The following is a 20840-nucleotide window of genomic DNA, read 5'->3' as shown; positions in this document are numbered from 1 at the left end:
TCACAGAAGAAGAGAAGGAAGACAGCTTCGTTTTGCCTGCATTACCCTATCCCCCAAGCTGGCATTATTGTGCACCAAAAGGAACCTCAGCTAGAAAGAGTCCCCTTACCAGGAAAGAAAGAGTGGGTTGAGCTATCAGTTTCCAGGCATTTCAGGGCCTTACACACCACTTCCCTTCACCCTACCCAGACTAGCAAAGGTGAGACATAATGAGAAGGCAAGGATCAAGGAAGAAAAGCAGGGGATACTAATACCAGGACTGATCTCAATTCACAGGGACCTGAAACACATAAAAACTTAGCAGATTTTGTCACAGAAAAAAAAAAAATAAAGTCCAGCACAGCCACTGTGTACTCCTTGCACTCCCTTTCACCCCACAGATATACGTTTAGTGACAACATCCACCTGAGTCCCTCGCCACCCCTTCCCCTCTACTCTGAGCCCACAACATGTACCAGCAGCCAGTTCAGGCCTCTGAAGCTGTAAATGCAAGTCACCACCCTAGACCCCCTTGCTGGCTTCCCAGCACCATGTGCTCACTTAGAGATAGTCCCTCCAGCTGTGCACTGCAGGCCATCAGCTGACACTGATCACCAACCTCCATGGCAGTGTGCATGCCTGGGGCAGATGGTACAGCAAAGGGAGAGCTCACCAAAAGCCAGGGCTCCCATAGCTGCTTGTGGATATGCATCAGGCCTTGTCTTCTGTCACTGGCCTACACCACTGAACTCTTCTGTAGCCAACCCCTCCAGCTATGCACCTCCACACTCCCAGACCAACCCCCATTACTGGGACCCTCTCCAATATATAAAAATCATGAACATATATGCACCCAACATCACAGCACCTCAATATGTTAAGCAAACACTAATAGAATAAAGGAAAAATAGGCAATACAATAATAGTAGGGACTCCAATGCCCCCACTTTCAACAGTGAATAAATAATTCAGAGAGAAAATCAACAAGGAAATAAACTTGAACCATACATCAGGCCAAATGTACCTATCAGACATATACAGAACATTCAGCTGATAGCCTCAGAATACATATTCTTCTCAAGTGCATGTGGAACTTTCTCCAGGATAAATCATATGATAGGTTCCCAAATAGTCTTGACAAATTTATAAAGATTGAGATCATACCAAGTATGTTTCCAACCACAATGCTATGAAACTAGAAATTGGTAACGTAAGAAAAGCTGGAAACTCACAAATATGTGGAAATTAAACAACACAGTCCTGAACAACCAATGAGTCAAAGAAGAAATCAAAAGAAAATAAAAAATACCTTGAAACAAATAATAAAAATGAAAGCACCATATATCAAAAACTACAGGATGCCACAAAAACAGTTCTAAGGGTGGTGTGTCTGGGTCTGGGGGTTGGTTATCTGCTTTTAGCTCAGGCCCTGATCTTGGAATCCTGGGATCATGCCCCACATTGGGCTCTCTGCTTGGCTAGCAATTTGCTTCTCCCTTTCACTCTCTCTCTCTGCTTTCCTTATCTCTCTCTCTCTCTCCCACAAATAAATAAAATCTTTAAAAAAAAAACCAGCATGGAGCACTGGGTGTGGTGAAAAAATAATGAATACTGTTTTTCTGAAAATAAATCAATTTAATAAAAAAACAAGTCTAACAGAAATATTTAGAATGATATAAGTCTGCATTAAGGAAAAAAAAGATCTCAAAAAAGAACAAACTGAGGTCATACTTAGGAGAAGGAGGTAAACATAAAGAGAAGAAATAAATGAAATAGAGACCAGAAAACTGTGTAAGATTTATTTATCTGGGGACGCCTGGGTGGCTCAGTTGGTTAAGCAGCTGCCTTCGGTTCAGGTCATGATCCCAGCGTCCTGGGGTCGAGTCCCACATCAGGCTCCTTGCTCGGCGGGGAGCCTGCTTCTCCCTCTGCCTCTGCCTGCCATTCTGTCTGCCTGTGCTCGCTCTCTCTCCCTCTCTCTCTGACAAATAAATAAAAAAAAAAAATCTTAAAAAAAAAAAAAGATTTATTTATCTGAGTCAGAGAAAGAGCAAGTGGGGGGAGGGGAAGGGTGACAGACTCTTCAAGCAGACTCCCCACTGAGTGCAGACCTCAACTCAGGGCTCCATCTCATAGCACATGAGATCATGACCTGAGCTGAAACCAAGAGTTGGACACTTAACCCAAGGCTCAATCTCATGATTGAGATCATGACATTAGCTGAAACCAAGAGTCCAGTGCTTAACCACCTGAGCCACCCAGGCACCCCATGAAAACTATATTTTTTTAAAAAACAACAACAACTAAGAGCTGGGTTTTTAAAAATATTATTTATTTATTTATTTGAAAGAGATCACAAGTAGGCAGAGAGACAGACAGAGAGAGGAAGGGAAGCAGGCCCCCCACTGAGCAGAGAGCCTAATGCTGGGTTCCATCCCAGGACCCTGGGATCATGACCTGAGCTGAAGGCAGAGGCTTCAACCCACTGAGCCTCCCAGACACCCCTGGGGTTTTTTTTTTAACTGTATTTTATTTTTTCAGTGTTCCAAGATTCATTGGAAGAGCTTTTTTTTTTTTTTTTTTTTTTTTTTTAAGAAATGATAAACAAAATTGAGGAAACTTAGCTAGACTAAGAAAAAAAAGAGAGAGAGAAGACTCAAATAAAATCAGAAGTGAAAGAGTAAACATTACAACAGATACCACAGAAATACAAAAGATCGTAAGAGGCTACTATGAACAATTATATGTCAATAAGTGGATAATCTAGAAGAAATGGATAACCCAGAAGACTCCTAAAAACATAAAGGAAACCAAGACTGAATCATGAAAAAAAAATAATTTGAAGAGACCAATAATGAGGAAGGAAACTAAATCTGTAATCAAAAACCTCCCAACACAAAAAAAACCCATGATGACATGGTTTCACTGGTTATTTCTACCAAACATTTAAGGAAGAATTTACACCAATATTTCTCAAATTCTTCCCAAAATTTTTAAAGATGGAAACATTTCCTAAATCATCTCATGAATTCAGCATTACTCTGATACCAAACCCATATAAAGACATCACAGTAAAATTATAAAGGAATATCCCTAATAAAGAGAGATGTAAAAATAAAAAAAATATTAACAAACTGAATCTAACACCAAATTAAAAGGATAATTTACTATAACCAAAGATATTTATCCAAGAACTCAAGGGTGGTTCAACATACAAAACTAGATCAAGGAAATACATCACATCAATAAACAAAGGACAGAAAACTCAATTTGATGAAGAAAATGATTTTCATAATATTTAAAACCCATTTATGATCATTTTTTAAGACTCAGAAAACTAGGGATAGTGCAATAATTCCTCTACCTGTTAAATGGTTTTTATGAAAAACCCATAGCTAACATCGTACCTGATATTGAAAGACTGAAAACTTTCTTCCTAACATCAAGGACAAGACAAGGAAGCTGACCTCACCATTGCTGGTCACCATGGAACTGGAAGTTCTAGCCAGAGCTACTAGTCAAGAACACCAAATAAAAGTCATTTAGATTGGAATGGAGGAAGTAAAACTACCTCTATTCACAGGGACCTGATCCTATACAGAGTAAACTCCAAAGAGTTCACAGGAAAGGTACTGAGCAAAGAACTGTTGTAGGATATGTGATCAACACACCAATATCAGCTGTGTTTTTACGTATCCTAGGTGGCTCAGTGGGTTAAGCCTCTGCCTTCAGCTCAGGTCATGATCTCAGGGTCCTGGGATTGAGCCCCACATCAGGCTCTCTGCTCAGCAGGGAGCCTGCTTCCTTGCCCCCATGCCTGATGCTCTGCCAACTTGTGATCTCTGTCAAATAAATAAATAAAATCTTTTTTAAACAGTTATTCTGTTTAAAATAGCATCTAAAACAATGAAAACACCTAGAAATAAGTTTAACCGAAGAGTTAAGAGACTTGTACACTGAGAATTAAACACATGTCTGAAATAAATTGAAGAAAACCTAAATAAATGGATCTGGGTCTGGTGTTAATGGGTATAAAGACTTCATTTTTAAGATGGCAATCAATACAAAGAAACCTAGAGGGCTGCCTGGGTGGCTCAGTTGGTTGAGCATCTGCCTTCAGCTTGGGTCATGATCTCAGGGTCCTGGGATCAAGCCCTCTGTTGGACTCTCTGCTCAGTGGGAAACCTGGTTCTCCCCACTCTCTAATAAATAAAATCTAAAAAAAAAAAGAGAGAGAAAGAAAATGAAACCTACAGATTCAATGCAATCCTTCTCATTATTATTTTTGTGCAAAAAGGGACAATGCCTTTCTTCCACATATGGAAAAACTGATTCTCAGACTCCTATGGAATTTCAGGGGGCCCCAATCAGCCCAAACAATTTTATACAAATAAAATTAAAGGACATAGACTTTTTGAGTTCAGAGAGTACAGTTTGGCAGTTCCTCAAAAGCTAAACATAGAGCTACTGGACAACCCAGCAATTCCACTTCTAAGTATATAGCCAAAGAATTCAAATCAGGAACACAAACAGGTTATTTATATAACAATGTTCATAGCAGTATTACTGACAATACACAAAATGTGGACATGAACACACATATACAACACACACACACACACACACACACACACACACACACACAATGGATTATGTTTCAGCCATAAAAAGGAATGCAGTTCTGAAGCATGTTAAAACATAGACAAACCTTGAAAACATTATGCTAAGTAAGTATAATAAGCCAATGCAAAAAAACATGTATTTTATGACTTCTATGAAGTATTTAGAATAAGAATAATCACAGAGGGGCGCCTGGATGGCTCAGTGGGTTAAGCCTCTGCCTTTGGCTCAGGTCATGATCTCAGGGTCCTGGGATCGAGCCCTACATCGGGCTCTGTGCTCGGCAGGGAGCCTGCTTCCCCCTCTCTCTCTCTCTGCCTGCCTCTGCCTACTTGTGATCGCTATCAAATAAATAAATAAAATCTTAAAAAAAAAGAATAATCACAGAGATAGAAAGCAGACTAGAGGTTGTCAAGGGTGGGTTCTGTGGCATGAGCAAGTTTTTGATAAATGGCTATAGATTTTCTGTTTGATCCATGAAATTATGGAAACAGATGCAATGTTTTCCCAATACTGTGGGTGTAGTTTTGTCACCGAATTGCACAGGCAAAAATCATGAAATTTGCATAGGGTATAAGAAAGTAATCCAGTTTCATTCTCATGTGGCTGTCCAGTTTTCCCAACACCATTTGTTGAAGAGACTATCTTTTTCCCATTACTACTTCTTAAGTTTTTATTTAAATTCCAGTTAGATAACATACAGTGTACTATTAGTTACAGGTGTACAATATAGTGATTCAACAATTCCATATATCAACTGGTGCTCATCACAAGTACCTTCCTCAATCCCCATCACCTATTTAACCCATCTCCCCCAACCGACCTCCCCTCTGGTAACCATCACTTTATTCTCTGTAGTTAAGAGACTATTTCTTGGGGCGCCTGGGTGGCTCAGTGGGTTAAAGCCTCTGCTTTTGGCTCAGGTCATGATCCCAGGGTCCTGGGATCGAGCCCCACATTGGGCTATCTGCTCAGCAGGGAGCCTGCTTCCTCCTCTCTCTCTCTCTGCCTGCCTCTCTGCTTACTTGTGATCTCTGTCAAATAAATAAATAAATAAAACTTTAAAAAAGAGTCTGTTTCTTGGTTTGCCTCTCTCCCTCTCTTTTAATGACTTTGTTCATTTGGTTTTTTCTTCTCTTAAATTCCACATATGAGTGAAACCATATAGTACTTGTCTTCTCTGACTGACTGACTTTGTTTAGCATTATACTCTGTAGCTCCATTCATGTCATTGCAAATGGCCAAGATTCCATTTTTTTATGGTAAGTAATATTCCAATATATGTATACACTACATCTTCTTTAGCCATTCATCAATCAATAAATACCTGGACTATTTCTATAATCTGTCTATTGAAATAATGCTGTTATAAATACTGGGGTGCATGTATCCCTTTGATTTATTGTTTTGCATTTTTTGGTTAAATACCTAGTAGTGTAATTGTAAAATATGGTTGCCCTATTTTTACCTTTTTGAGAACCTCCATACTGTTTTCCAAAGTGGCTGGACAAGTTTGCATTCTCACCAAAAGTGCAAGAGAGTTCCTTTTTCTCCACATTCTTGCAAACACCTGTGGTCTCCCTTGTTGCTGATTTTAGTCAGTCTGACAGGTGTGAGGTGATATCTCATTATAGTTTTGCTTGTATTTTCTTAGTAAGAGTGATAGTGAACATCTTTTCATGTGTCTATTAGCCATCTGCATGTCTTCTTTGGAAAAATGTCTATTCATGTCTTCTACCCATTTCTTAACCGGATTATTTGTGTTTTGTGTTTTGAATTTGATAAGTTCTTTATAGATTTTGGAATATTAACCCTTGATGGATACAGCATTTGCAAATATATTCTCCCATTCCATAGGTTCCTTTTTAGTTTTGTTGATGGTTTCCTTCACTGTGTATGGCAGAAGTCTAGTCACAGCAATCAGACAACAAAAAGAAGTAAAAGGCATTCAGATCAGCAAGGAAGAAGTAAAACTTTCACTATTTGCAGATGACATGATACTCTATATAGAAAACACAAAAGACCCCACCAAAAAACTGACAGAATTGATAAATGAATTCAGTAAAGTGGTAAGATACAAAACCAATGTACAGAAATCTGCTGTATTTCTATACACCAATAATGAAGCAGCAGAAAGAGAAATTAAGCAATCAATCCCATTTACAATTCCATCCAAAATAATAAGATATGTAGGAGTAAACTTAACCAAAGAGGTGAAAAACCTGTGTTTTGAAAACTCCAAAACCCTTTCAAAAGAAATTGATGATGACACAAAGAAATGGAAAGACATTCCATGCTCATGGATCGGAAGAACAAATATTATTAAAATGTGTGTACTACTCAAAGCAATCTATACATTTATTGCAATTCTTGTCAAAATATTAACAGCATTTTTCACAGAGTTAGAACAAAAATTCCTAAAATTTGTATGGAACCACAAGAGATTCTGAATAGCCAAAGCAACATTTAAAGAGAAAAAAAAGTAAAGCTGGAAGCATCACAATTCCAGGCTTCAAATTATATTACAAAGTTGTAGTCATCAAGGCAGTATAGTACTGGCACAAAAACAGACACAAACAACCATATGATCAATTAAAGCAAGAAAGAATATCCAGTGGAGCATAACAAATAGCATGGAGGACAAGGGGAGATGGAGAGGAGAAGGGAGTTGAGGGAAATTGGAAGGGGAGGTGAACCATGAGAGACTATGGACTCTGAAAAACAATCTGAAGGGTTTGAAGGGGTGGAGGGTGGGAGGTTGGGGGAACCAGGTGATGACTATCAGAGAGGGCATGGATTGCATGGAGCACTGGGTGTGGTGCAAAAACAATGAATACAAATGAAACAAAGAACAGCTCCCCCTACATACACACCATGTCATATACCTGGCTTGTCTCTAGAGTGCAGTTCGCATGGCCCTAACCATGAGATCAGGCAGACTCAAGTCTCTGCTATAACCACAGACTTATTTGATTCTTTCCTGACCTATCCAATTTTTCCCACTTCTCTTCTGGAAAGTGTTACGCTGAAAAAAATAAATAAATTTAAAATAAATAAATAAAATACCCCATGATTCAAAAAAATAAACAACTGAGACTTCATCAAATAAATAAAAAGCTTCTGCACAGGGAAGGAAACCATCCAAACTAAAAGGCAACCTATGGAATGGGAGAAGATACTTGCAAATGACACATCTGATAAAGGGTTAATATCCAAAATCTATAAAGAACTTATAAAACCCAAAAATGAAATCCATTTAAAAAATAGTCAGAAGACATGAACAGACCTTTTTCCAAAGAAAACATATAGATGGCCACAGATACATGGAAAGATGCTCACCATCACCAATCATCAGGGAAATTATAAACATATTTATTGTTTTGGCATTTTACAATCAGGATTATTTTCTCTTAGTAGATATGATGGCTTTCTCACTGATCAGGATCAAAGTTCTAATGACCATCTCAAATCAATGAGATAATCACACTATAGCAGTTTTGCAGATTATAAAACTGAGTACAGTTAATGCTGATGTTGCCCTGCACTGACATAGTTTACCAGTGACAGGTCTCAGGAATTACTGGAGTATGAAAGAACAGCTCCCCCTACATACACACCATGTCATATACTTGGCTTGTCTCTAGAGTGCAGTTCGCATGGCCCTAACCATGAGATCAGGCAGACTCAAGTCTCTGCTATAACCACAAACTTATTTGATCCTTTCTTGACCTATCCATTTTTTCCCACTTCTCTTCTGACATTTTGGTATCTGTATAACACTTGCCTTGGGACAGTTTGTGAAGACCCCACCAAAAATACCAGGCTTAGGAATTAGAACTCATTTTCAAAACCTCACAAGAGCTACTCAAAGAACAAATCAAGTTTCAACCCAGAGGTAAGATGAACTTACCCAGTAAGTTCTCTAATCATTCTAGAAGAACTTGGTGATGCAAGAATCAGACATTCTGGCGCACCCAATATTTCTGTCACTTTGAGTCATTCTAGAAACCCCAGTCCATTCAGACGACACAGTCACAGAAGAGAAGATGTTCTATTTATGAGTTTCCTCAAGGCTCCCTTCATGTCCCTGTTCCTCAGGCTGTAGATGAAGGGGTTCATCATTTGAGGGACAACAGTGTACATCATTGAAACCACTGCAGTGTTTCTGGAAGAGTTAGTAAGAGCAGAACTAATGTACACCCCCAAACCTGTGCCATAGAACAAAGATACAACTGACAGGTGAGCCCCACAGGTGGAAAAAGCTTTATACTTTCCACCTGCTGATGGCATTCTCAAAACGGAGGACACTATCTGAGTGTAAGAGAAAATGATTCCACACAGAGGAATACCACCAAATATGCTCATTGCAAAATATATCAGGATGTTATTGATGAGGGTATCAGAACATGCAAGCTGGATGACCTGAACAACTTCACAGAAGAAGAGAGGGATTTCAAGGTCTGTGCAGAAGGTCAGTTCCAACACCATCAGACTGTGCATCAGGGCATCCACAATGATAATAAACAGGGGGAGTAAAACCAGCAGGCCACAGAGGCGGGAGTTCATAATGACTGTGTACCTTAGTGGATAACAAATGGCCACATAGCGGTCATAGGCCATTACTGCAAGAAGACTACTTTCTAAACTTGCAAAAACCAGGATAAAGCAGATCTGGGTGAGGCAACCTGTGTAACTGATGTGCTGATTCTGTGTTTGGATGTTCACCAGCATCTTTGGGATCGTGGTTGTGCTTAAACAGATGTCGTTAATAGACAGATTAGAAAGGAAGAAGTACATGGGGGTGTGGAGGTGGGAGTCCGAGCTGACAGCCAGGATGATGAGCAGGTTTCCCAGGATGGTGACCAGGTACATGGACAGGAACAGGATGAAGAGGGGGAGCTGCAGTTCTGGATCCTCTGTCACTCTCATGAGCAGGAAATCTGAAAGGTGTGTGTCATTTCTGGGTTCCATGTTGTTGATGAATCTGATGAAAGGATGGAGTCAGTCAAATGTGTGTTGTCTAAAAGAAAAGGACAAGCACCACTAGAGGAAAAATCATCTTTGGATGGGATGGAGACTAATAGGAAGGAATAAGAGATGGTGACTTCTGCATGTATATTATTGTTTCTTTAAAAATAATAAAAACCTGGGATGCCTACATGTCTCAGTTAAGTGTCTCCCCTCAGCTCAGGTCATGCTGGTGTCAGAGTCCCACATCAGGCTCCTTGCCCAGCAGGCAGCCTGCTTCTCCCTCTGTCTGCCTCTCCCCCTGCTGTGCTCTCTTTCTCTCTGACAAATAAAATAAATAAAAACCTTTAAAAAACAATAATAACCTGAAGCTGATATTGCAGAGAATCAACCATTGTTAAGTCTGAGGAGGGTTAACAGATAGTCATTTTTAAAAATTACCTTGTTTATGATGCTCTGTTTATTTAAAACATTCAGTAATTTTAGGGGTACCTGGGTGGCTCAGTCAGTTAAGCATCTCACTTCAGCTCAGGTCATAATCACAGAGTCCTGGAATTGAACCCAATATCAGGTTTTTCTCTCTCCGTCTCCTTCTGCCCCTTCTCCCTGCTCATGCTCACGCTCTCTCTCAAATGAATAAAATCTTTTTTTAAAAGATAAAAAAATAAACTGATATGCAGAATGTGAACAACTTATAATGCTTAATATCTTGATCAGACTTAGTTGTTTTTTTAAAAGATTTTATTTATTTATTTGACAGACAGAGATCACAAGTAGGCAGAGAGGCAGGCAGAGAGAAAGAAAGAGGAGGAAGCAGGCTCCCTGCTGAGCAGAGAGCTCGATGTGGGGCTTGATCCCAGAATCCTGGGATCACGACCCAAGCCGAAGGCAGAGGCCTCAACCCACTGAGCCACTCAGGCGCCCCAGACTTAGTTGTTATGTGGGTTTGGTCCACTCTAAGAAAATCCATCAATTAGTGTACCTTTCTTTGTGTATGTTACACTTCAATAATAATGTTTACTTCTGAAAAAAAAAAAACCACATTTGGTAATTTTATAAAAAGAAACAGACTGGGAAGTCTCCTGAAGATTCTCTCTGGGGAGCAACTCGTTGGCACAGTCAGTTAAGCATCCAACTCTTGGTGTAAGCTCAGGTCATGAACTCAGGGTTGTGAGATCCTGCCCTGCTTTGGGCTCCATACTCAGTGGGAGGTCTGCTTGAGATGCTCTCTCCCTCTAAAATAAATCAATAAATCTTTAAAAATAAAAAGATTGTCTGGGGGCGCCTGGGTGGCTCAGTGGGTTAAAGCCTCTGCCTTCGGCTCAGGTCATGATCCCAGGGTCCTGGGATCAAGCCCCGCATCGGGCCCTCTGCTTAGCGGGGAGCCTGCTTCCCTTCCTCTCTCTCTGCCTGCTTGTGATCTCTGTCTGTCAAATAAATAAATAAAATCTTTTAAAAAAAAAAAAGATTGTCTGGATCTCTACAGACTTCAGAGTCAGACAACTGAGATAATACATAAATATGTCAAGAAACAAGTTTTTCCAAACTTCCTGCCCTCTTGCCACTACAAGATTATAAACAAATGCCAGAAAATTTTATAATGGTCGTGTTTTTTATACTTTATTTTTTAAAGATTTTATTCATTTATTTGAGAGAGAGCATAAGCACAGGGAGCAGCAGAGAGAGACAGAAACAGGCTCTCCACTGAGCAAGGAGCCTGATGCAGGTTTCAATCCCAGAACTCTGGGATCATGACCTGAGCAGAAGGCAGAAGCTTAACAAACTGAGCCACCAAAGAACCCCAACACTCTTGTTTTTTAAAAGGCAAATTTGTACTCAGGAGGAAATGGTTCTGGTCATACAAGTGAATGAAAAGATATTAGTAAATGGAATGATGGCAAAAAGCGCAAGGAAACATATGAAGACAAGACAGGAGGGAGGACCATGTGTTACTTGGTTTCAATCACCTGGTATATGTGCTCTTTTCACAGCTGCCTCAGATGAACCTGTAGTAAGACATCTGCTCCCGTTTCCAAACACTGAGTAAGGGATATTAGGTTACCTGTTGGCATCAGACTGGAATAATGACTGACATTTCTGATGAACCTTATGGAATATCTGCTCTCAGGAAGGGCAGAGGGATTGAGTGAGATCTAGGCGCCTGAGCAAGAGGGATTGCCTGTGGGAGGCGGCTTAGGTGTGTTACTTACTACTTTTCATGCTGAATGAGGCGGTCACAGCCAGATTGCAGTGTCTGTATCCCTAGAGGTTCAATTTCCAAAGCTCCTCATTAACTAAGAAATTTTTCTGTCACAGACATCCCAAGGCAGTGTAAATCCTTAAAGACCAGCACTCTATAGAACAGTGGAATTCAGGTTGGTCCTTTCTTGACCCTACAAGACCAGGTGTACCTCATGTACATTCAGGTCTGTTCATCTCCATTTCTTTTTTTTTTTTTTAATTTTTTATTTCTATTCAGCATAACAGTATTCATTATTTTTGCACCACACCCAGTGCTCCATGCAATCCGTGCCCTCTATAATACCCACCACCTGGTTCCCCCAACCTCCCACTCCCTGCCCCTTCAAAACCCTCAGATTGTTTTTCAGAGTCCATAGTCTCTCATGGTTCACCTCCCCTTCCAATTTCCCCCAACTCCCTTCTCCTCTCTAACTCCCCTTGTCCTACATGCTATTTGTTATGCTCCACAAATAAGTGAAAACATAAGATAATTGACTCTCTCTGCTTGACTTATTTTACTCAGCCTAATCTCTTCCAGTCCTGTCCATGTTGCTACAAAAGTTGGGTATTGGTCCTTTCTGATGGAGGCATAACACACCATAGTGTATACGGACCACATCTTCCTTATCCATTCGTCCATTGAAGGGCATCTTGGTTCTTTCCACAGTTTGGCAACCGTGGCCATTGCTGCTATAAACATTGGGGTGCAGATGGCCCTTCTTTTCACGACATCTGTATATTTGGGGTAAATACCCAGGAGTGCAATTGCAGGGTCATAGGGAAGCTCTATTTTTAATTTCTTGTTCATCTCCATTTCAAATAATTTGCAAATATAGATACACCATTCTTCTCTAACTAAATTTCAGTCTTCATTGTTTAGGTATTAATGAAGGGATTTCTATCCAATGAATGACATCAGTAAGTCTGATATCAATTCTAGTTGTGAAAATATAGTTTGTATATATTGATGTAAATAATACAGGTAAAAATATAGCTGAGTTGTTATAAAATGGGAAACTCTCAAAGGTTTTTCTTCTGGGTGCCTGAATGGCTCAGTAGGTCAAGCCTCTGCCTTCAGTTCAGGTCATGATCTCAGAGTGCTGGGATTGAGCCCCACATTGGGCTCTCTGCTCAGCGGGGAGCCTGCATCCCTCCTCTCTCTCTGCCTGCCTCTCTGCCTACTTGTGATACCCCCCCCCCTCTCTCTTTCTCTCTCTGTTAAATAAATAAATAAATAAATATTTTAAAAGAAAGTTTTTCTTCTAAGAATCACTGTTTCCTGAAGCTTAATCTTCACTGTGTATATTTACAAGTATATTTATAATTAGATTCTAATTTATCCTGCGTGACAATTTTGACTAGAGTCAATGCAGACTCTGTTACTTCTTTTTACATATTGTAACTATTTTTTCTTTTTTTTTTTTCACAGTATTTTCAATTTACGTATTTGTTCACTTTAGGGGACTGTGGGTTAAAATTATCTAAAGAACTCATATGAATCAGTAAGAAAAACATAAACCCAGTAGAAATACCAAAAACATATATTTAAAAGAAAGGGAAACTGAGACCTGAAACCATAAATATCCTAGAAGCAAGCACAGGCAGCAATTTCTCTGAAATCAGCCACAGCAACATTTTCTAGTTAAATCTCCTAAGGCAGGGGAAACAAGTGAGTCATTGAACATTGTATCAAAAACTAATGATGTACTATACCTTGGCTAACTGAATTTAAATAAATACAAAAAAGCAACATTAAACTATTGAAACTACATCAAAATGAAAAGTTTCTGCACAGCTAAGGAAACAGTCAAAAGAACAAAAAACAGCCTACTGAATGGGAGAAGATACATCTGATAAGGGATTAGTATCCAAAATATGCAAAGAACTTACACAACTCAACTAGAAAAAAAATCCAATCAAAAAATGGACAGAGGAGGGGCGCCTGGGTGGCTCAGTGGGTTGAGCCACTGCCTTCGGCTCAGGTCATGATCTCAGGGTCCTGGGATCGAGTCCCGCATCGGGCTCTCTGCTCAGCGGGGAGCCTGCTTCCCTCTCTTTCTCTCTGCCTGCCTCTCCATCTACTTGTGATTTCCCTCTGTCAAATAAATAAATAAAATCTTTAAAAAAAATGGACAGAGGAAATGAATAGACATTTCTCCAATAAAGACATACAGATGGACAACAGACAATGAAAAGATAATCAACATCTGATGATTAGTGATCATGAAGAAAATGCAAATCAAAACCACAATGAGATGTCACCTCACACACATCAGAATGACTTAACAATAAGCTATGGCAATTAATTAAAAAATACAAGGAACAGGTGTTCATAAGGATGTGGAGAAAATGGAAGCTTTAAATATTGTTGGTGGGAATGCAAGCTGGTGCAGCCACTGTGGAAAACAATATGGAAGATTCATCAAAGAATTAAAAATGGAATTACCATATGGTCCAGTAATTCTACTACTGGGTATTTGCCCAAAGAATCCAAAAATACTCATTCAAAAAGATTTTATATATATATATATCCCTATGTTCATTACACCATTATTTACAATAGCCAGATTATGGAAGCAATCCAAGTGTCCATTCATAGATGGATGGATGGATAAAGAAGATGTGATATAGGGGCACCTGGGTGGCTCAGTAGGTTGGAGCCACTGCCTTAATCTCAGGTCATGATCCCAGGGTCCTAGGATCAAGCCCTGCATCGGGGGTGGGGGTGGGGGTGGGGGGTCTCTGCTCAGCAGGGAGCCTGCTCAGAGAGTCTGCTTCCCCACTCCCCCGCTGCCTGCCTCTCTGCCTACTTGTGATCTCTGTCAAATAAATAGACATTATCTTTTTAAAGTATTTTTTTAAAAAAGAAGATATGGTATATGCATACAATGGAGTATTTCTCAGTCATAAAAAAGAATGAAATCTTCCCATTTGCAACATTATGGCAAGATTTGTCAGAGAAATGATTTCACATGATTTCACTGATAGGTAGAATTTAAGAAACAAAACAAATCATCAAAGAAAAAGAGAGACAGGGCACCAGGGTGGCTCAGTCAGTTAAGCGTCTGCCTTTGGCTCAGGTCATGATCCCAGGATTCTGGGATCAAGTCCCACATCAGGGACTCTGTTCTCCATCTCCCTCTACCTCTCCCCACCCTGCTCGTGCTCTCTTGCTTGCTCTATCTCAAATAAATACATACATAAGATCTTATCTAAAAAAAAAGAGACAAAAAAAAAAAAAAACCTATACAACCCCCCCGCCCACCAAAAAACATACTCTTACATACAGAGAATAAACTGCTGGTTACCAGAAGGAAGGTGTGTGGAGGGATGGGTAAAATAGGTGAGAGGGATGAAGAGTACATTTATCATCATGAGCACTGAGTAATGTATAAAACTGCTGAATCATTCTATTGTAGAGCAAAACTAATATAATATTAATTATACTGGATTGAAAAATGTTTAAATTTAAAAATGTTTAAATTAAAACTTTATAAATGATAAAAGAAAATGAAGTTAATATGTGAAGATGCCCAGCCACATAACAATAAGCTATGCCAATTAATAAATTATTTTTACTCCCACCAGGTTATCAGTATCCTTGAAAGTATACTGATGTGGTATAGATTATCAGGACCTTCTAACATGTGTTAACTGGTTCTTTTATTTCCATCAAGGGACATATATGAGAGTATTCCAACAGGTTATTCATAGTAACAGAAAACTACTTACAAACAAAATTTCCCTCAATATTGGACAGGATACCTATTTTGAAAACTCACCACATATCATGTAAAAACACAGAGGAATGGAAATAAGTTATTTATTTATATGCCCAACACGATTAAATATCAAAGTGCAATAATGAGAAAAACAATTAAGATGAAAATGCATACATCATATTAAACTTCTAACAAGTTTGAAAACAGGCAGATTTATAAATTGAACAGAAATATGTATCAGATGATAAGAGGATGATGTTTAATTCTACTGCCAGTTTCAGAGGGCAAATATGATTAAATATTTGAAATTTCATAGAATTCAACCCAAAAGAAGAACTTCAAAGAAAATAAGTAAACGGGACGCCTGGGTTGCTCAATTGGTAAAGCAGCTGCCTTCTGCTCAGGTCATGATCCCAGGGTCTTGGGATCAAGTCCCACATCTGGCTCCTTGGCTCCTTGCTCGGCAGGGAGCCTGCTTTTCCCTCTGCCTCTGCCTGCCTCTCTGCCTGTGCTCGCTCACTCGCTCTCTCCCCCTCTGTCTCTGACAAATAAGTAAATAAATAAAGTCAAAAGTGTTTTCACCTTGAATGAGGAGAGGGTAATGTAAGTGGCAGATCACACAGATAGGTCCTAGGGTGATGGCATCGTTCTTTTTAACCCCTGGGTAAGTGTAAATGTTCTTATTATGTGACTATTCTTTGAAATCTACAGGTAGATTTTATGTACTGTTAAGTATATACAACATTAAAAAGCAAAACTGAAGAAAGATCTTCCCTCTTCCTAACTGGGAATACATCCTCCCATAAGCTTTTTATTCTTTTTTTTTTTTTTAAGATTTTATTTAGTTATTTGAGGGAGAGGTAGAGAGAGCATGAGTGAAGGGATGCAGAGGGAGAGGGAGAAGCAGGCTCCTGGCTGAGCAGGGATCTCAATGCAGGGCTGGATCCCAGGATCTTGGAGTCACTCCCTGAGCTGAAAATAGACATTTAACTGACTAAACCACCCAGGCACCCCTCTTTCTATTTCTTTTTCTTTTTTTTTTTAATTAAAATGGGTCATGCTTTGAAAAAAAATCTCAAATTGAGTTCTGAGTGTAAAAATGAGTGCACAGGGATGCCTGGGTGGCTCAGTCAGGTAAGCCTTCAGCTCAGGTCATGGTCTCAGGGTCCTGATATTGAGTCCCCCATATGGGGCTCCCAGTTCAGTAGGGAGTCTGCTTCTCCCTCTGCTCCTCCCCCCACTTGTGCTCTCTTGCTAGCAAGCTCTCTCAATTAATTAGATAAAATCTTTTTAAAAATTCCTCAACTCTATGGTCAAATAATCTTTGACAAAACAGGAAAAAATATACAGTGGAAAAAAGACAGTCTCCTCAATAAATGGTGCTGGGGAAACTGGGCAGCTATATGTAGAAGAATGAAACTCGACCATTCTCTTACACTGTACACAAAGATAAACTCAAAATGGATAAAAGACCTCAATGTGAGACAGGAATCCATCAGAAGTCTAGAGGAGAACATAGGCAGTAATCTCTTCGATATCAGCCACAGCAACTTCTTTCAAGATATGTCTCCAAAGGCAAAGGAAACAAAAGCCAAAATAAACTTCTGGGACTTCATCAAAATCCAAAGCTTCTGCATAGCAAAGGAAACAGTCAAGAAAACAAAGAGGCAACCACGGAATGGGAGAAGATATTTGCAAATGACAGTACAGACAAAAGGTTGATATCCAGGATCTATAATGAACTCCTCAAACTCAACACACACAAAACAGACAACATATCAAAAAATAGGCAGAAGATATGGACAGATACTTCTCCAATCAAGACATACAAATGTCTATCAGACACATGAAAAAATGTTCATCATCACTAGCCATCAGGGAGATTCAAATTAAAACCACATTGAGATATCACCTTACACCAGTTAGAATGGCCAAAATTAGCAAGACAGGAAACAACATGTGTTGGAGGGGATGTGGAGAAAGGGGAACCCTCTTCCACTGTTGGTGGGAATGCAAGTTGGTGCAGCCACTTTGGAGAACAATGTGGAGATTCCTCAAGGACTTAAAAATAGAACTTCCCTATGACTCTGCCATTGCACTACTGGGTATTTACCCCAAAGATCCAGATGTAGTGAAAAGAAGGGCCATCTACAGATGTACCCCAATGTTTATAGCAGCAATGGCCATGGTCGCCAAACTGTAGAAAGAACCAAGATGCCCTTCAAAAGGCGAATGGATAAAGAAGATGTGGTCCATGGTCCATATACACTATGGAGTATTATGCCTCCATCAGAAAGGACGAATACCCAACTTGTGTGGCAACATGGACGGGACTGGAAGAGATTATGCTGAGTGAAATCAGTGAATCAGAGAGAGTCAATTATCATATGGTTTCACTTATTTGTGGAGCATAACAAATAGCATGGACATGGGGAGATAGGAGAAAGAAGTTGGGGGAAATTGGAAGGGGAGGCGAACCATGAGAGACTATGGACTCTAAAAAACAATCTGAGGGTTTTGAAGGGGCAGGGGGGTAGGAGGTCAGGGTACCAGGTGGTGGGTATTATAGAGGGCACGGATTGCATGGAGCACTGGGTGTGGTGCAAAAATAATGAATACTGTTATGCTGAAAATAAAAAATAAATTTTAAAAAAAGACAAAAAAAAGAAGGGATTAAAAAAACATATTTATATTTATATTAAAATAGATAATTTGGGGGAGCCTGGGTGGCTCAGAGGGTTAAGCCTCTGCCTTTGGCTCAGGTCCTGAACTCAGGGTCCAGGGATCAAGCCCCACATTGGGCTTTCAGCTCAGCGGGGAGCCTGCTTCCCCATCTCTCTCTCCCTACTTGTGATCTCTGTCAAATTAAATAAAACCTTTAAAAATGTTTAAAATACACAGTTTTATATATATGCCAAATGTGAATGAAATTTACTTTATCTCCATCCACTAAAATATGCATATGTATGCACTGACACCAATAAAAAGATGATATATCAGTTAATAAAAAAAAAAAAAAGTCCCTCAAATGTCTCCCCAGAGGTTCAAAGTCAGTCATTCTTGCTGGAGTCAGGGAAACCTCAGTGTGAACAAAGGTCTCAGGGGATTTACCTATGTGGCTGTGCTGTGAGCCTCAATGAAGGAATCTTCACACTACAGATACTACCAGTGCCAGGGCAGGGAGCTGTTTCTCAGATGTGATGCTGAAAATAAAACCATCCCTCAACGTCCAGTAACAACAGGTTCTCCAGCAACTCCAATTCTCCAAAGACCACCACTGTTTAATCCCCTCCCAGAAAAGGTGACTTTAATTTACAGACCTTGTTTTCTGCATTTATGGGGAAAGAAATGCTCCTAATAATGACAATTTCCCTTTTCTCTACTCTTACACTCAATATTTCCTTATCAAAAAACAAACAAATGGGAGGGAGACAAACCATAAGTGACTCTTAATCTAACAAAAGAAACTGAGGGTTGCTGGGGGGAGGGGGTTTGGGAGAAGGGGGTGGGATTATGGACATTGGGGAGGGTATGTGCTTTGGTGAGTGCTGTGACGTGTGTAAACCTGGTGATTCACAGACCTGTACCCCTGGGGATAAAAATATATGTTTATAAAAAATAAAAAATTAAAAAAAAAACAAAAAAAGCATTTCTCTGCAGAATAACTTTATAAAAAGACACACTTAGGGGCACCTGGGTGGCTCAGTGTGTTAAAGCCTCAGCCTTCGGCTCAGGTCATGATCCCAGGATACTGGGATCGATCCCCGCATTGGGCTATCTGCTTGACAGGGAGCCTGCTTACCTTCCTCTCTGCCTACTTGTGGTCTCTGTATGTCAAATAAATAAATAAAATCTAAAAAAAATTAAAAAATAAAGACTCACTTAAAATATTTGCATTATAGCCCTAAGACTGCACCCAATCTCTATGACATTAATGATACAATTAATTTTATTCAATTATGTTTCCCCATATGTAGGAAACAGCAATAAAAGCTCAGATACATTCTTATAAATAAACCAATGGAGGGCCCCTGGGTGGCTCAGTCAGTTCAACATCTGCCTTCAGCTCCTATCGTGATCCCAGGGTCCTGAGATCTGCTTCTCCCACTCCTGCTTTCCCTGCTTGTGTACTCTCTCTCTCTGTGTCAAAGAATAAATAAAATCTTTAAAATAAATAAATAAATAACCAATGAGGTTTCTAAGCAAGTAAGATCAAACTTGGCCCTTTTTTAAAAAACTCAGACCAGAAAAGTCAATCGATAAATACAACAAAACAAATTGCTGACACCAGTGGTAAAAAAAAAAATATGAGTTATAAGACTTAAGAATATATAGACTGTGTAAGACATAAAAGAGAGGTGCCTGGGTGGCTCAGTTGGTTAAGCAGCCAACTCTTGGTTTCCACTCAGGTTGTTATCTCAGGGTCATGAGATCGAGCTCCCCACAGTGGGCTCCCCATTCATCAGAGAATCTGTTTGAGATTCTCTGTCCCTCCCTCTGCTCTCACGCAGAGGTGCATGCTCTCCCTCTCTCAAATAAATAAATCAATCTTTTTTTTTTAAAGACCTGTAAGATATGGAACACAATGACAGCAGTTAAATCCTGTGGAATACTTGCTAGTTGTCAGGCATTGTCCTAAGTGTTTGTAATGCTTATGGGGGTGGACTTCCCAGCAGGAGTTACATTCCATATGATGAGTAATCATTTTCCCAAAACCAAGAATTAGATTAAGTAGAATCCTATTCTCAGGGAATAGACTAAAGGGCATTTATTCTGCATGACTCAATGCAATGTCAAGTAACAACAAAGCCAGAGTTCAACAGTCAGATTTGTCTCCAGGTATCATATCAGGATAAGATGCCCATATCTGTCACAGCCATCTGTGTCCATGAGGGGAACCAGCCCAAGATAAACCCACCACACAGAAAAATAAGTAAGTTTACCTCTACATTCCCTACCTCTGAAGTAGTTATCAGGAATACATCATTCCTAAAATCAACAACACAAGAAACAAAAGGTGTTGGCAGGGATGTGGAGAAAAAAGAACCCCTCATGCACTTCTGGAGGGAAGGCAAACTGCTATAGCCACTGTGGAAAACAGTATGGAGGGTACTCAAGAAGTTAAAATAGAATTACCCCATGATCTGGTCATCACACTACTGGGTATTTACCCAAAATATACAAAAACATGAATTCAAAGGTATACATGTACTCCTATGTTTATTGAAGCATTATTTACAATAGCCAAATTATGGAAGCAGCCCAAGTGTTCTCTCATAGATGAATGGATAAAGAAGACATCATGTATAT

At 39.6% G+C, this 20840-nt stretch overlaps 1 protein-coding gene across 2 annotated transcripts in view; it reads right to left on the bottom strand.

Moving 5' to 3' along the window:
* Positions 1 to 8631: 8631 nt before the first annotated feature.
* Positions 8632 to 20840, bottom strand: part of LOC309865763 (olfactory receptor 7G2-like) — a gene marked incomplete at both ends in the record, with an annotated part of 192481 nt that continues 180272 nt past the window's right edge. The window contains one exon of one of the 2 annotated variants that reach the window (XM_082732530.1): positions 8632 to 9498. In XM_082732530.1, the coding sequence (XP_082588656.1) occupies positions 8632 to 9498 (867 nt within the window). Of the gene's footprint in view, positions 9583 to 20840 lie in introns of those variants that run through there. The other variant, XM_082732531.1, reaches the window with a different exon arrangement.

Source organism: Mustela nivalis (assembly GCF_964662115.1).
Source record: "Mustela nivalis genome assembly, chromosome: 1".
Lineage (NCBI taxonomy): Eukaryota > Metazoa > Chordata > Mammalia > Carnivora > Mustelidae > Mustela > Mustela nivalis.
The sequence above is the reverse complement of the archived record's forward strand: the minus strand, read 5'-3'. Positions and strand labels throughout refer to the sequence as shown.